We start from the raw sequence: 17,941 nt of genomic DNA, 5'->3' as shown, positions 1-17,941 counted from the left end.
CCTTTAGACACCACTCCTCCCCCGGCAGCGCCATTTAATCACCGAATCGTGTCGGCCAAGCCCAACCAGATCAGCAACTTCTACACCATTAATTGGCAGGAGGTCCTGGGCGGGTGAGAAACGCTCTTCAAAACTAGTATGCATTTCAAACAAAAAGAATGAAGATGGCATGCTTGTGGGTCAGTGAAAGGATTCGTACTTTTCCTCTCCACAAGGAAGACTTGTATAATCCCCTCCCCACCCCCACCCCCACCCTTTCCGCTTCATAACTCTGGAGTCTATTTTTATTGCCGGACTGAACGGTATGTGAAACTCTATCTCTGGTGCCAGCTGCTTGCTAATCACTAAGTGTAAATCCACATCTTCAAAGCGGAGTCACCACAAAGGTCCGCTGTAATGAAATAACAGATTAGGCTTGTTAGTTTTGCATCGAGATCAATTCTTTTTATTTACACACGAGGAAAGCCATCAACAAGTGGTTGCTCGGTGAAAGCAAAATGGTGTTTAGCGCCCCAATTTCCAATGTAAGTTGTCTCCCTATCTTTTCTGACATTCTCTAAAGGGGTCGTTTTGGACAAGTGCACAAATGTGTTGAAAACTCATCCGGTCTGACGTTGGCAGCCAAAGTCATCAAGGCCAAGTCCCAGAAAGAAAAGGTAGATGCATATCATGATGGAGTCCTTTGCTTGATCCCTAGACGGCTACTCGAGCATGCGATATAAGAAGCCAAAAGCTCATTTACAGTCTTGAGCACGTGCTCATATAGAACCGGAGACACTGAAGGGATCATAACTGTCGAGGGGTGAAATACTTTACCCCTGAAGAGATGACGCTGCTGTGAGGGCTGATGTTGTATTATATGAAATCACCGTGTATGTGAATGGATAATGTTGTCGTCCTTTCCGCTCAATTTGTTGCATCTGACCCCTGTGTTGATATCTTTCCAGGAGCTGGTGAAAAATGAGATCCAGATTATGAACAATCTGGACCACGCCAACCTGATTCAACTATACGCAGCATATGAGTCCAGGAATGACATCATCCTCGTACTTGAATAGTACGTTCTATCTTTTCCACATTCTCTGCTGACGATAGTAGAGATTACCTTTAATCCTTTGGTGTTTAAGAGTTGATCTCCTGAACCTTGTGGGAACTGTTTAGTAACTCAAGTGGGCCATTGCATATGCATCACTATATGATGAATTCAGTGGTGGGCCGTCAGGGCCAGCAAGGCCTTTCTCTGCTGGCCTAACATAATCACACATCATTATCATAATTATAATAAAAGTCAGTTTCATTTAAAAAGTATTTTTTCTAAATACAGTAAAGTCTTGTGATATCGATATTCAAGGGAGTCCGAAAAAATATCGATATAACCGGGACTATCGATATATCCGACCCTGTTTGCATGTAATTTTCTCCGTGCGTGCATAGAAATAGTATCGATATAACCGGGACTATCGATATATCCGATATCGATATAACGAGACTTTACTGTATTTAGAAAAAATACTTTTTAAATGAAACTGACTTTTATTATAATTATGATAATGATGTGTGATTATGTTAGGCCAGCAGAGAAGGCCTTGCTGGCCCTGACGGCCCACCACTGAATATATATATATATATATATATATATATATATATATATATATATATATATATATATATATATATATATATATATATATATATATATATATATATATAATTATTCTACATACTGTTTTCTTGATGTTAAATTATACCCATTTGGTTATGCTCCTTTCAGTGTTGTAGTTTTAGGTCAGAGTTTTTAATCCAATCAGAATTAAGCTAGTTTGTGTCGCCAGGCTGTATGAAATCTGACCGACGCCTTCAGAATCAACAGTGAGGGCGTCTGTGCGCTGTACATGAACGGGCACATGTAGTTGATATACAGTTGCGATAGCCAATCAGATCACGAGTTGGCACAGTAAGGCCAGCTAGAGGGCCTCACGTTGAACATGACATGCGCGTCCTGTGATTGGATACTCACTTTACCTCAGCCCTCAGCGGAGGCAGCGCTATGCAAATCAACCAAGCTACAACAGATCAGACCTGGAAACTTTAGCAGAAAAATCAAGTATATCTACTCGCTTTTTTAACCCATAATGGCTGAAGGAGAGGACAACTCGCTGTCGCATGTAGGTTAGCCTATTCTCAAGAACAAATGTAAAAGATTTGTTTACTTTTATTTTCAACAAATAGTTCGTTTTGTGAACGTCTTGTTGTTTTTCTTATATTAAACTGACATTTTGTAATTTAGCGTAAAATCTTGTTAAAGATTGCATATTCTTGGTGGACTTAATCAGAATCAGAATCAGAATCATCTTTATTGCCAAGTACATAGAACACACAAGGAATTTGTTTCCGGTAGAACACGCTGCACTAATATCGTCGTCAAAAAAACTGCTAAGTGGCACTATACAGTTCCATTTTGGCTACTGTTAAAATAGTTCAAAGAGTTAATGGCTTGGGGGAAGAAGCTGTTTAAATGTCTGCTGGATTTGGTGCGCATGGATCGGTAGCGGAACAATACTAGGGAGCGTGTGACCGAGGCTGCCATTCGCGGCGCCATCTTGTCGTCAATAAAACTTTGTGGACAAATGATTTTAAATTTCCTTTTATTTTTAAGTGTTTGCAGTATCATGTATAGTGACAAGTTCTAATTGCTGATGCAGATTTATTGATGTGTAATTGCTCCGGAAAATATCCTGTGTTGTAGACGATTAAGGTGATGCCACGCCCAGTACTGCGTGTGTGTGCTTTTGTAAATGATATCTCCAGCCGTTGTGTCATAAATTATGGTATTACGAGGGATATTTGTTCAAGTCGGACTAAGTAGGACTTCACTGAAGGCCTAGGTGTGAAATGCACGGACCGCCACTGGATGAATTCTGCTACCAAATACGTACACTGCTTTCGAAAAGCTTTGCAACGGCCAGGTCAATAATTTTCTTTTGATGTTTATGAGACAGAAGTGTATGTTCCAAAGTATTGGAGTAACGATTACATGAACTGAGAACAGTTATAGTATAACCTTTACTTACAATAACTGCATCAGCCTCGCGAGCATTTGAGTGTTGTAATAAGAAATGCTCTTCCAGGCCTATACTGCAGCCCTTATCACTTGTAGTTTGTTTCCCGGGGGACTCTCTGAAAGATGTAAAACATAGGCTTTATTGGGTTGAGGGCCAGTGACTGATGTGGCCAGTCTAAGAGCTCACAGTTTCTCCACCGATGATGAAATTCTTTGTTGTGTTAAAGAATGTGTTTTTGGGTCTTCTTGAATGATGATGCTTCTTCTGATTAGTTTGGACGCATTTTTCAGTAAATCGGCAGACAAAGTTTTATAGTGAGCGCGTTCCAAAAGAAGCCTAGCCCAAGACATGACATTACCATCACAATTGACCTCACATGTTGCGATCATAAATGCATTATTTTGTTTCGTCATACCTTAGGCTTGCCATCACTTTGGTTACATCAGTGCATAGAACTTTCGTCCGAAGATTTTGTGCATCATCATTGCACTTTTTTTTTGACAAAATGCAATCTGGCTACTTGATTTTTTTTCCACCGATGAATGGTTCGCATTTTATTGTCTGGCATGTATATTTCTTTTAAAGACTTCAGATTTTTTTACAGATTTATTGACTGATTTGTTGTTTGATTGTTTGTTTTTCTACCATGCTTTTGCTAGCGTGGGTGGAGGCGAGTTGTTTGACAGGATAATTGATGAAAACTACACATTACTGGAGTTGGATGCTGTGGTGTTCATCAGGCAGATCTGTGAGGGCCTGGAGCATATGCACAAAATGTATATTCTCCATTTGGATTTGAAGGTAACTTGAATGCACACAAAGTTTCTTATTTGATGAATTAAAGGACAACCGACGTCTCCGGATAAGTTGTGTCCATCATTTGTAAAATGGCTTCAAATGACTTCTACTGGGCGTATTTTAATAAGATTCCACCGCATATAGCTAGATTTTACGTTTTAAGACTGGCACTGAACATTCAGGAAGTCTTGTTTTTGAGTTGTTGACGAGTCCTCACGTTACGTCATGAAAGGACCCCCCCCCCCCCTGACCGACAAAAAGACACATTGTAGCAGTCCTTCATCACGTCAATGTATTTTGCAGTACTGTTTATCTGAAAACCTTGATGTTACATCCAAAAGCCACCAGCAGATGGAGTCCAAGCTCCATAAAAAGAATTTATCAGCCTGTGGAAACGGGCTGATTCATTCCTCACAGCTCGGTGGCCATTTTCTTGCCTCTTTTTGTGTGAGACATTACCCCCGCCTGTTTGCCTCAAAATGACACGGAATAAATTATTTAATGAATCCATTGTTTTTATTCTCCAGCAATGCAAGATGTCTTGGCGTGATGTCACGAACTGGGGGCGGGACTTTCCAAAAATGCCCAATTCGCAGATAAATTTTTTTTGCTGACTTTGGACACTTTAAGTCATTTTTATTGGTGTTTTGCATTTGAATAAAAATATCATACCGCGTGTTTTGGGTATTTTAGATGCTATAAAACGTTTTTTTCTGATGTCAGTTAAAAAACAAAAAAGTAACGTCGGTTGCCCTTTAAGTATACATTAAGGTGGATTTTTATTTAATTGCAGCCGGAAAACATCCTTTGCGTAAGCAGGGTCACTAATAAAATCAAGATCATCGACTTTGGTCTCGCTAGGATGTAAGTGTCCCTTTTGCTTTGCTAATCTTGACCTTTTTGTTCACATCACTGCTACGGTTCTTTTCTAAAATAGATACAAACCCAGGGAGAAGCTGCGAGTCAATTTTGGAACACCGGAATTTCTGGCCCCTGAAGTGATCAACTATGACTTTGTCTCATTTAACACAGACATGTGGAGCCTTGGTGTCATCACATACATGCTGTGAGTATACATTACATGTCACAACAACACCCTACCGAGCCTTAACGTCATTTACAGTAATCCCTCGTTTTTCGTTTGGGGGACCAGGAGAACCCGCGATAGATGAAAATCCGCAAAGGAGAGTTATATAATAGCCCACGTGATAAGATGCACAGACAATCCACATGGCTGTAAACCATGAGATATCGTGCTGTCATTGGTCGACATCAGTGCTGGGAACCAATCAAGCTACGGCCATATACAAAACCTCTTAGTCATTTAGCATTTTTTATAATTCTGAACGTTTTATTCCCTGACAAAAAAATAATCTGTGATGCACTGAAACCGCGGTAAGTGAAACGCGAAGGGGCGAGGCATCACTGTAATTTAAAAAAAGGGTGGGATGCACGTAGGCTTGAGACCACAAATTAGTTTGCTTCACTGATTCTGACTGCAATAAATATGTGCTCTGATAAGAACAGAAAAATAACCATACCTGCTACCTAAACTACTATTAATTAAATTCAATTAGTTTTATTTATGTATTTATTAATGTATTTATGTATTTATTTCTGTATTTATTTATTTAATATATTTAACTAATTCACAGCCATTCCGGAATTTATTCGGGAATTGAAAATATAACGTGGAGCCCCATTCCCAAATTTGTTTGGGTTTTCTTTTTTTGTTTTGTGCCGATTAAGCACTGGTCTGCCTTTTGCACAGCAGCACCCACTTGTACCTCATTTAACTCCGGACCTATATAATTCGGGAATTAACTCTTTTTCTGATGAAAGAAGCAAATTGAAGGTTTCTTACGCTGCATTAAATGTTTATGTAGTAAAACACAATTTTCTGTGGGTCCTGGAATTTCAGTGAAAATGATAAAAACCCTGGCACCGGAGTGGATGCATTATTTCACGCCTGGCAGTGAATGAGTTAAAAACACATGAAATCATGATCAAATCTTTTATAAACATTTTCGGGAGCACCATGGAATTGTGGTGACCATTTCTTCCTCAGCTTCACAGTCAAAAAGTTCCTGTGTTGAATCTTTGCAGGCCATTTGTTAGCTCTCCATATTTTTTCCAGGTATCCCAGATTGCTGTCACATTCCAAAATCATGTTTTCTTAATGAAAGAAAGACCACATGAGAGCGTAAATGTTTTTTGTTTTGTTATTTTGTGCCCTACAATTGGCTCCCAGCCTGTCCAATGTGGATGCCGCCTCTGGCCCCATGTCAGCTGGAAACCGAACACGGGCTGACTGACATGTAACTATACGCAATAATAAAAATAAACATGCATGCCTGTGTTTGCCCCCCCTCGCTTAGTCTGAGCGGCCTCTGTCCTTTCCTGGGCGACGACAACAACGAGACGCTCAACAACATCTTGGCTTGCCAGTGGAACTTTGAGGAACCAGAGTTTGTGGAGTCGTCTGAAGAGGCCAAAGACTTCATCACCCGGCTACTTGTTGTCAATAAAAGGTACACTCATCTTCAGTGGGATATCATTTTCCCTCCGAAACCTTAATTTATATGTTTATTATTTTTCAGTTGGAGGATGGGAGCGTCCGAGGCTCTGAGACATCCCTGGCTGTCTGATGCGGGCCTTCATCACAAACTTCATACCAAGGTAGTGTCAGCAGTAATTTTATTTGCAATGACACAGAACTTAGTGCTGTTTACGTGATAACATTAACTATTTCTTTCAGAAAACCATGTGCCAATCTCGTCGGTCATCATGCGTGCCCGCCACGGACAGTTGAGGTAAGTCAGATAGCCTGTCTTCTTCTTTTCCTTTCGGCTTTTCCCTTCAAGGGGTCGCCACAGTAAATCAGTGTCCTCCAACTTTAGAGGTTTGATCCGCATGTTTGTTTTGGCCAAGCTTTTACGTCGGATGCCCTTCCTGACACAACCCTCTGTATTTATCCGGGCTTGGGCCCGGCACAAGAAGACATATGTCCCTTTGTGGCTACAGAACAAGCAACACGCTCAGTGAAAGGCTCCCAAACACAACATATTTTTTATTATTATTATTATGATTGGAAAAAAAACTTTGCACTCATTTATATTCCACATCTTTATTATCGATTCCAAGGGCTATTTCCAGAAGGTCCGTGACAGTCATTCAGTGATCCATTTTTCTCTGGAGCGATACAGATAGCCTGCGGTGGACGGAATATATATCTGTCTAAGTGAGCATGCAACATAGACAGTCGGTTATTGTTGGGCCTGTCTACCTACGCATGTAAAGCCTGGACTCAGCAGTTTCAACGGGCATGAAGGTGGGCCCAGCAAAGCGTTGTGGAGCGCAAGTAGGACACAGTGAGACACGTAGAGCACTGTGGTCATCCACTGCATCCTGACCATCCCCAGCCGTCTTGACTCTGTCTTGCCACTGGCTTCAGATGTGTGTGTGAATATATATATATATATATATATATATATATATATATATATATATATATATATATATATATATATATATATATATATATATATATATATATATATATATATATATATATATATATATGGAGAAGAGATAGAGAAGGTGGAGGATTTTAAGTACTTGGGGTCAACTGTCCAGAGCAATGGAGGGTGTGGAAAAGAGGTGAAGAAGCGTGCCCAGGCAGGCTGGAGCGGCTGAAGAAAAACGTCAGGTGTGATGTGTGATAGGAGGGTTTCAGCTAGGATGATAGCAAAAGTGTATAAAACAGTGGTGAGACCCGCCATGATGTTTGGACTGGAGACAGTGCCACTGAAGAAAATACAGGAAGCATAGCTGGAGGTAGCAGAGCTGAAGATGTTGAGGTTTTCTTTGGGAGTGACCAGGTTGGATAGGATCAGGAATGAGTACATTAGAGGGACAACTCATATTAGAGGCTTTGGAGAGAATGTCAGAGAAGCCAGACTGAGATGGTTTGGACATGTCCAGAGTAGAGAGACTATATCGGGAGAAGGATGCTGAGCCTTGAACTGCCAGGCAGGAGACTGAGAGGAACACCGAAGAGGAGGTTTATGGATGTGGTCAAAGAGGACATGAAGATAGCTGGTGTGAGAGAAGAGGATTCGTCTGTGTAAGCTCGCAGTCGTGCGGGAGTGGTCCATCGAGTGGTAATACTACGTATTTTCAATTTTGGGAGAAATTTTATAAACAAAGTCATGGTTGTGCTATGGGCTCACCAGTTTCACCCATAGTGGCTAATCTGTACATGGAAGAGATGGAGAAACAGGCCCTCACATCTTTCCCGGGGACAAAACCTAGACACTGGTTTAGATATGTGGACGATACTTTTGTCATAATTAAAAAACAAGAAATTCAATCCTTCACAGATCACCTCAACTTTGTAGACATCAACATTAAATTTACTCGTGAGGACATTAAAGAGAACCAACTAGCCTTCTTAGATTGTAAAGTAAAAACAGAAGTCGTTAGGAAGGCTACGCACACTGACCAATACTTACTTTTTGACTCTAACCACCCTTTACAACACAAACTAGGAGTTATCAGAACCCTCCAGCATCGGGCTAAACTAATACCAACTAGTATTGAAGGTAGAGAAAAGGAGTCAAAACATATCAGGAGAGCACTCACTAACTGTGGGTACCCTCAGTGGTCATTCAACAAATGTGAGAAAGAAAGATTAGGGAATGAAACCAAAAATTCTCAAGATACAAAAAGGAGAGGAGTAGCAGTACCTTACATTGCAGGAGTTTCTGAAAAATTACAGAGTCCTTTGGTAACACAAAATTTCTACTTATTCCAAACCGATAAACACGTTAAGGCAAACATTAGTGCATCCAAAAGATAGGCTACCAAATGAAAAACAAAGTAACGCAGTTTGTTCAATACATTGTAAGAATGAAAATTGTAAAGAGCAGTACATTGGGGAGACTCAACGAATTCTCAAAAAAAATACTTTATCAACATCGCAGGGATAATACAAGTGGGCCTCAATCGGCAGTACATTTGCACCTAAAAGCTAGCAACCACTCATTTGACGACAATTAGGTTAAAATCTTAGCGAAAGAACATAGATGGTTTGAAAGGGGAGTAAAAGAAGCGATTCTCTTAAAACAACAAAATCCTTTATCAAACCGGTCTGGTGGGGTGAGGTTCAATTTGGATCGTTCATACAATAGCCTGCTTAGGCAAAACAGGTTAGGCAACATTCGTAATGCTGATGAGGTGATATCGGTGGGAGTGGGGCAAATAGGCCAGTCGTTGTCCGGAATGTAGGAACAATCAGTGGGGCCACAGGGAGTGGTCCTCTGCTCCCCCCAACCTGAGAGTAGGAACCTATCATAGCTGTGTCCGGCGCCGCCATGTCTGGACATTAGGTATATATAAATAGGGCCGATACGACCAGTCAGACTTTAGTTCGCTGACGAAGCCTCTTGGATAGGAGGCGAAACGTCCGAAACCTTCAAACTTGTACAGATGACGGCTGAAGAAACCTTCTCATCGATACTTTTTCATTTATTTACTTTTCCGTTTTTGCTTTGTCTAATTTCGTTCCCTAAACCTACGGAGAGGAGATGGGCATCTTCTCTTTTGCTCATCGCCATTATTTTTTTTTACTTTTTCACCGCTCCTGTTAACGGGGAAACCACTCGCACTCGGAATCCCATTGTTTACAGTCAAGACCAGCTACTAGCATGGCGGGCTAGCAGCGGACTAGCGGCCGCCGCACCGGACATCCCTGACGAACTGAAGAGGAGGAAACGAGGATGTCGGGCCGGGAAAGATCACCGCAAAAGAACGAGGAAATATCGACACGTTCTCCCGTCCGTCATCATGGGGAATGTGAGATCGCTCCCGAATAAAATGGACGAGCTGGCGGCGCTAACGCGGCACCAGAGGGAGTACCGTGAAGCCAGCTTGCTACTCGTCACGGAGACATGGCTATCGGCGATCACTCCGATCGCCCACGCAGAGTTGGAGGGTTTCCAACTAGTGCGAGCGGACAGAAATGAAGGCAGCGGTAAGCAGAAAGGAGGGGGGATTGCTGTATTTGTGAACGACAAATGGTGCAACCCTGGGCACATCACGGTCAAGGAAAAACTCTGCACTCGCGAGCTGCTAGCGGTTAGCCTCCGGCCGCATTACCTGCCGCGGGAATTGTCACACATCATAGCCGTGATGGCGTACATTCCCCCTACGGCAAATGGCGGCGCTGCCTCCGATGCCCTCATGACTGTTGTGAACAAGCTGCAAACCCAGTCCCCCAACGCCTTGTTCATCATCTCAGGGGACTTCAATCACGTTTCCCTGGAATCCAACCTCCCAACATTTACACAGTATGTAACTTGTGCCACCAGAGACAGTAACATATTGGACCTATTTTATTTAAATGCCAAGGATGCATACAACCCCCCCTCCCCCCTCTCGGAAGAGCAGACCACAATATGGTTTATCTCCAGCCTGTGTACAATCCCCTTGTCCAGAGGCAACCAGCTGTGACCCGCACGGTCAGAAGATTGTCCACAGAAGCTGAAGAAGCTCTGCGGGACTGTTTTGAGTCAACCAGGTGGGAGCTCTTCACTGAGATCCATGGGGAGGACATTGATTCACTCACCGACACCATCACAGACTACATAAACTTTTGTGAACACAACACCGTACCCGTCAGGACTGTGTGGTGTTTTTCCAACAACAAACCATGGATTAAGCGCGACATAAAAGTCCTCCTGAAGGAGAAGAAAAGGGCTTTTGTGTCGGGCAGCAGAGAGGAACTAAAGGCTGTGCAGATCCAACTGAGGAAGATCAGAGAGGGAAAGAAGGCCTACAGGATGAAAATGGAGGATCAGCTGCAAGCCAGCAATGTCGCTGGTGTCTGGAAGGGCCTGAAAAACATCTCAGGTCACAAAAGCCCAGGACATTGAACGAAAAAGACAAGGACTGGGCAGATGAACTCAACCGCTTTTTCAATCGGTTTGACAATACGCCTGTCGCCCCCGGCCCACCGTCAACTTCATCTGTAGCTGCACCTGCACCAACTCTCACTGTGGCCTTACCCTCCCTGCCCCTTCTCACGACCAGCTTCCCGCAACCAACAACTGCCCTCCCAACCGTTGCCACACCCTCAGCCGCCACTCTGCCTCCTGGTTCCTACCTGTCTGTCACAACTGCGCAGGTGAGGAACCAACTTAGGAGGATGGAAGTGAGGAAGGCAGCAGGTCCGGATGACATCAGTTCCCGACTCCTTAAGACCTGCTCTGACCAGCTGTTTGTCATTGTCCAGCACTTGTTCAACCTGAGCCTGAAGCTGGGCAGAGTTCCACAGCTGTGGAAAACGTCATGCCTGGTCCCAGTGCCCGAGATTGCCCACCCAAAGGAGCTCAGCAGCTACAGACCGGTGGCGCTGACGTCTCACCTGATGAAGATGCTGGAGAGACTCGTCCTCGCCCACCTGCGACCGCTGGCAAGCTCATCGCTGGACCCGCTACAGTTTGCCGACCAGCCCAGCATCGGTGTGGAGGATGCCATCATCTACCTCCTCCATACGGCGTTGCTGCACCTAGAGAATGCTGGGAGCACAGTGAGGATCACGTTCTTCGATTTCTCCAGTGCCTTCAACACCATCCAGCCAAATCTACTGGGGGACAAGCTGCAGCATGCCAGAGTCGACCAGCACCTCACATCCTGGATTACAGATTACCTCACAAACAGGCCACAGTACGTGAGGGTAAAGAACTGTGAGTCGGACAGGCTTCTCTGCAGCACCGGAGCGCCGCAGTGGACAGTCCTGGCTCCATTCCTGTTCACCCTCTACACCTCGGACTTCAACTACAACACCCCAACCTGCCACCTTCAGAAGTTCTCTGACGACTCAGCTATTGTCGGCCTCATTACAGAGGGAGACGATAGGGAGTACAGGGGACTGACAAAGGACTTTGTGGACTGGTGCCTGCAGAATCACCTCCAGATCAACACCGGGAAAACCAAGGAGCTGGTGGTGGACTTCTGCAGGAAAGAATCCTCACCTGCACCGTTGAACATCCAGGGTTCGGACATTGAGAGGGTGACCTCCTACAGGTACCTGGGTGTTACTCTCAACAATAAACTGGACTGGTCTACAAACACGGATGCCCTAATTAAAAAGGGACAGAGTCGCCTCTTCCTACTCAGGAAACGGAGGTCTTTTGGAGTTCAGGGGTCACTCCTAAAGACTTTCTATGACTCTGTGGTGGCTTCAGCCATCCACAATGGAAATGTCTGCTGGTCAGGCAGCATCACCACCCGGGACAGGAAAAGACTGGAGCGCCTTGTCAAGACGGCAAGTTCTGTCCTGGGCTGCTCGCTGGACTCTCTGGAGTACGTGGGCAACAGACGGACGCTAGCTAAACTAAAGGCTATGATGGACAGCCCCTCCCAACCCCTCCTGCCCACCCTGACAGCACTGGGTCGCTCCTTCAGCCAGAGACTATTACACCCGCGCTGCAAGAAGGAAAGGTACTGCCGCTCGTTCCTACCGACTGCTGTCAGGCTTTGCAATTCTCAATGATCACATGTGAAAAAAAAAAACTGGACGCTTGTAAATATGGGTTGATGCAATATATCAAAATGCATTTCTTATTCTTGCACTATATATATATATATATATATATATATTTACATATATATATATAGTTATATATATATATATATATATATATATATATATATATATATATATATATATATATATCTATATTGTATATCATACATTGTATATCACATTGTTCTTTGAAGAGTGCTTCTTTTTCAACTCAGACTTGGCATCTTTTAGCTAAGGCAACTGTATCAACACAGAATCAAACACAGCTGATGAGACAATTGTAGAATGTCAGAGTCAGAGCAACCTCCAATGGACAGAATTAACAACGGCCGTTTCTGAGATTGAAAAATAGCACTTGAAGTGTTCTATACCCCCACGGGCGGTCATAAATTTGACAACAACTTCTTTGACCTCATTAGGGTCATGGGTGAGTTGCATATTTACACCTCTGTACAATTTAGAACAGTGGCTCTTAAGCCTTTTAAAGGTACCAAACATCAGCACGTTCATTTACAGAAACATTAATGAGTGAAAAATAAATATGTGATTGCGCAACTCCTCACTAGCAAGATGTAAAAGCCCGAAGCACATCATTGTGGCGCAGAAGTGCGAGGCAAAGTGTAATATAGTATCCTCATGAAATGTTTTCAGACTGTCCACTGGAGGGAAGCATCACTCAAGTTTACTAAGGAAAATTTGTTTTAATGTGTTCTGGTGGCTGTCGCGCTCTTCTACTGTACATGAAGAGGTCAATGAAAAAAGTGTAGTTAACATTGTATGCCTCATTTTAATTCTGAAGCATGCGGCGTGGTAGTCGAGTAGTTAGTATGTTGACTTCACAGTGCAGAGCTACCGATCAATTCCACCACTGGCCTGTGAGGGTTTTGCATGTTCTCCCTGTGCTTGCGTGGGGTTTCTCCGGGTCCATTGCAAAAACATGGATGGTTGGCTGAATGAACACTCAAAAATTTCCCTAGGTTTGAGTGTGAGCTAGATTTTTTTTCTGTGTGCCCTGCGATTGGCTGGGAACCAATTCAGGGTGTCCCTCGCCAACCCCCAAAGACTGCTGAGAAAGCTGTTCAAAAATGAATGAATGCATAAACAGTTGGAATAGGCACGGCTTTATTATGTGACAATGTTTTCTTGTCAAGGTACCAACAAGATGTGATGACTCCCAGCTGTGGCCACTCCGGACCAAGCTTCTCATCCCCCTTTCACCACCACCACCACCACTTTGAAATGAATGAATTTGTGGCTTACTGTGCCATGATATTAATATTTTGTTTTTGTTTTTTTTAATGAAAAGGCATCATTTATTTTGTTGGGATTTAAAAGTTAAGTACTTTTCAAGAACTAACAATAGACATTTTTTAAAATATATTTTTAATATGCCTTGTATGAGGCGGAATTATTGTACCCCCAAAATTGCATGTTTGATTAACCACAAGTAATGCAGGCTAGTTTTAACCCTGCAGATTGGTGAAAATGTTTTCACCCTTCCGCCAGCGAAAAAAAAAAACATGTCCCAGAAGTCACACAGGTAGATAAATAAAGTCCACCTCATCGGCTATTTGCTGCCATGTTTTCAACACCGGATGCCATATAATGTCCCTCTGTAAAAATGCTCCCATGAATTGAAAAGAGTGAATATATTTTCTCAATTAAATAATCTCTATTGACCTTGGTCTTTTAATGGTGACTGAAAAAAATGAATATGAGTTGAACAGGCGGATGGCTATTGGACACTCCTGATTGAAGTTACTCAGGCATATTGAACACACCGTATTTTCACGACCATAAGGCGCATATAAACGTCTCAGATTTTTATCAAAATGTGCGGTGCGCCCTGTAGTGCGGACGTGTTAGAGACCACCATGAGGAGGACGTGTAGAGAAAACGAGGGGGGTGTGCGGCCGTGGTTTGTGTATAAACGAACAGGTATGTGCTTTATGTAGAACATTGCTGTTTTAACAACCCTGAAAATGGCAAAGAGACATGGTTATGAAGATCCATTTATTTTAACTGAAGGCTATCAACTACGCCGAGGAACAGGGGAATGGAGCCGCCGTGACATAATAGGCGGACATAAGGCAAGGTGGCCGGAGTTGGAGGAAAGCTTCAAGCAATCGATCGGCGATCTAAGAGCGAGCGGAAGGAGCGTTTCGACTGTCACCATCCCCCTCAGAGCAGTAACGCTAGCGGAGGAAATGAAAATTGAACATTTCCAAGGAGGTCCGTCTTGGTGCTGGCGTTTTATGAAACTGTGCGATTTTTCCATGCGGACCGGGACTACTGTAGCGACGGCCGGCGAATTATTCTGAAAAGCTGGCGAAAAGGCTGCCATGCTAACGGAGAGAAACTCCCAGCGATTGTGATTTTTTTAAAAGAAAGACTTTGCCCAAAGAGACATTTCCAGCAGGCGTCATTCTTAAGGCAAACAAAAAGGGCTGGATGTTACGCCACAGTTTGCCAATGGATTGTGGATGCTTGGGCTAACGTGTCTGCTAGCACGGTGGTTTGAACTTTCAGAAAAGTCGGTACCGGTAATGTGCTCCTTTTTACCATGCCGACGCATATTGAGTGATGATTACAAAATGTTATTCCTTTGTAATTATTAAATAAAGCACTACCAAACTCAGTTTTGCTCCTGATCTGTTTTTTTAAATACGCATACTTGTATGCCTGTGTGGTGTTGTGAGGCGGACGTACGTATAGCAGTAGAGGATATGTACCGGTATATAAAACTTGCGTCCTTTCATCCGGTGCGCCCAATGTGTGTGTTAAATACAGAAATGGCACACATAAATGAGACTGCGCCTTTTCACACAATGCGCCGTTTGGTCGTGAAAATACGGTACATAAAACAATGTGAGCCTCGCTTGCTTTAATCAATTGATTTTAATCAATTTAATTAATTGATTTGAACAGGCGGATCAAACCTCCAAAGATGGAGGACACTGATTTGCTGTGGTGACCCCTTGAACGGAAAAGCCGAAAGGAAAAGAAGAACAAGATTTGAATGTTGACTTTAAATTTCACCTTAAAGCTCGATTAGAGAGCGTATTCTTGCTTTGCTAGACAGCTGCGCGGTGATTCAAATTTTACAACACTGTTCCCAATGCACTATATTGGCCTGTTTTCGGTTGACAAATAAAAACAAGGGTCGTCTGATTTGCACACTGGCTTTACGGTGCAGAGATACCGAGTTCAATTCCAGCTGTGGCCTTCCTATCTGGAATTTGCATTTCTCCCTGTGCCTGTGTAGTTGTTTTTTTGGGGGTACTCTGGTTTTCTCCCACATTCCAAAAACATCCATGGCAGATTAATGGAACACTCTAAATTGCCTCTAGGTGAGCGCTGAAGGGATTTTCATTCACTGTAATGGCTTTCATATTGCTGTATAGCAGTTTTTCATGCACTCACAAATATTTATTGTGCCAATGCTGCTTTTAATGGTTATTGATGATTTGGGTGAAGGTTTGGAATGTGTGACTGCGAATGATGATCTTTTGCTGAATGTAAATGAGAGACTGTTTGCATTTGGGTGTGATTCAGGAAGAAGTGGTGATAAGGTGCCATGAGCAAAGGGGGACCCCGGCCAGACCCCTGGACTGGAAATCACAACCGGCACTTAAAAGGGCCCCCCACAGCAGGGCGACCACTTCTGACAACAAAAGACGGCCAAATGTTGAAAACTATATCCACATCAAAGGAAGATTCACAATAGAATGACAATTCACAGCTAATCTCAGATCCATTTGATATCATCTGGACTGACCTCTCAGGCCATTTGTCCATGCCTGAAAACATGGGCACGGATTCACACCGAGGCAAAAAGAGCGACCCCTTTTTGCGGGATTCCAGTAAAGTCACCGGCTCAATACCATCTGGTTAGAAGTTGATGACCGAGTTCGGTTTTGAACAATGGCCTTACCCGTAATCTATGATGTAATTAAACATTGTTAGGGATGAAATATTTTTCTGTGTTCCTGACTGGACAGACGTTTGCATGTGGTCATTCCGGAACCCATCAATAAGCACCCTGCAAATCTCCCAAAGTATTTGAGTATTGGTTGGTTGGTTGGTTGGTTGGTTTGGAAATTTTACCATAAGCACAATTCGATGCAAAATGTTTCTTTAGCCGTCATCTACTTTTTTGAAGGTGTCGGATCTTTCGCTTCTCATCCAAGAGGCTTCGTCAGCTAACAAAAATGTTGCTGGTATCTCTGACTCCCTCTCTCTCTCTCTCTCTCTCTCTCTCTCTCTCTCTCTCTCTCTCTCTCTCTCTGTATATGTCATGAGCCAGTTGACAGCGGGGCGGGGCCTCCGTTCCCGCCGCTCGCCAGCTGCTGTCAATTCCCTCCTCATTAACTGTGGACATTTAAACCCGACGCTGGCATCCACCCAGTGTCGGAAGATACTTCGCCTTACGCCAAGCTAGTACGTGGAACTTGTTACCAGTACGTTATTTGCTTCGCCCGAGGAATGATTTTAGCCACGAACGCGTTTGTTGTTTGCACCGCGTCGTAGGTTGTTTTGCACCCTCGTGTGCCACTTTATTTTCTTGGTTAGTGTGGTTGGGTGGATTGCCGCCACTCACCCACTAACATTGTCAGTTGTCATTTTGAGTTTGTTTCACGAGTTGTTACCGGGTCCGCGTATTTTCGGACCCGCGCTTTATGTTAATAAATCCTTTGCCGGTACCCACGCCTCTGTCCTGCTCTACGATCCACCGCCTATACCACACGTTCCTGCTCGCCAGCTGCCACTGTCGCCGCCGGAACGTGACAGAATCTTCCGACCAACATGGATCCTGCGGACAGTAACCGAATCTTCTCCGTCCTCGCTCAGCAGGCGGAGCAGCTCGGCCAAGTGGTGCCCGCCATCGCGGAGATCCGCCGCGACATCACCCGGTTAGCCCAACGGGTAGATAGACTTGAGGCCAGCGGCGCCTTCGTCGCGGGGGCCGTCCCTCCCCAGACTTTGAGCCGCGAACCCAACATCCCACATCCCACCCGTTACGGAGGGGAGCCCGGGCGCTGCGCGCAATTCCTGCTGCAGTGCTCCATAGTTTTCGACCAGCAACCCTCCGTATACACCACGGACGCGGCCAAAGTGGCTTACGTCACCAGCCTGCTTGCCGGACCCGCAGCCGCTTGGGCGTTGGCCGTCTGGGAATCTCGGCCGGAGCTCCGAGCCTCCTTCCCGGACTTCGTCGCCGAGTTACGGCAGGTTTTCCATCTCCCGGTGAGTGGGCAGGCAGCGGAGTCCCAGCTGTGGATCTGCCAGCAGGGTAGCCGATCGGCGGCGGAGTATTCCGTCGCCTTCCGCGTCCTGGCTGCCGCCAGCGGGTACGACGACCGTGCGCTGCGAGGGATGTTTCGGCGCGGGCTCAGCGCGGCGTTGAAAGACGAGCTGGCTACCCGCGACGAGTGCTCCAGCCTTCGCGAGCTGATCTCCCTCACGCTGCAGCTGGACAACCGGATGCGAG

General features: G+C 44.3%; 1 protein-coding gene across 5 annotated transcripts in view; it reads left to right on the top strand.

Annotated features, from left to right (window-relative positions):
- The window catches only part of mylk4a (myosin light chain kinase family, member 4a), a 42,715-nt gene that overhangs the window by 13,732 nt on the left and 11,042 nt on the right, over positions 1-17,941 (top strand). The window contains exons 6-15 of one of the 5 annotated variants that reach the window (XM_089008163.1): positions 8-113; positions 563-656; positions 948-1,057; positions 3,722-3,863; positions 4,654-4,724; positions 4,798-4,926; positions 6,239-6,391; positions 6,461-6,539; positions 6,619-6,673; positions 16,006-16,697. In XM_089008163.1, the coding sequence (XP_088864289.1) occupies positions 8-113; positions 563-656; positions 948-1,057; positions 3,722-3,863; positions 4,654-4,724; positions 4,798-4,926; positions 6,239-6,391; positions 6,461-6,539; positions 6,619-6,672 (938 nt within the window). In that variant the 3' untranslated portion in view covers position 6,673; positions 16,006-16,697. Of the gene's footprint in view, positions 1-7; positions 114-562; positions 657-947; positions 1,058-3,721; positions 3,864-4,653; positions 4,725-4,797; positions 4,927-6,238; positions 6,392-6,460; positions 6,540-6,618; positions 6,674-13,601; positions 15,957-16,005; positions 16,698-17,941 lie in introns of those variants that run through there. The other 4 variants (XM_089008162.1, XM_089008164.1, XR_016116427.1 and 1 more) reach the window with 4 other exon arrangements.

The sequence above is a fragment of the Hippocampus bargibanti genome, linkage group LG11, assembly GCF_051943395.1.
Source record: "Hippocampus bargibanti isolate YZ-2025 linkage group LG11, ASM5194339v1, whole genome shotgun sequence".
Classification (NCBI taxonomy): Eukaryota; Metazoa; Chordata; class Actinopteri; order Syngnathiformes; family Syngnathidae; genus Hippocampus; species Hippocampus bargibanti.
Note: the sequence above shows the minus strand (reverse complement) of the source record. Positions and strands in the feature narration are given on the sequence as shown.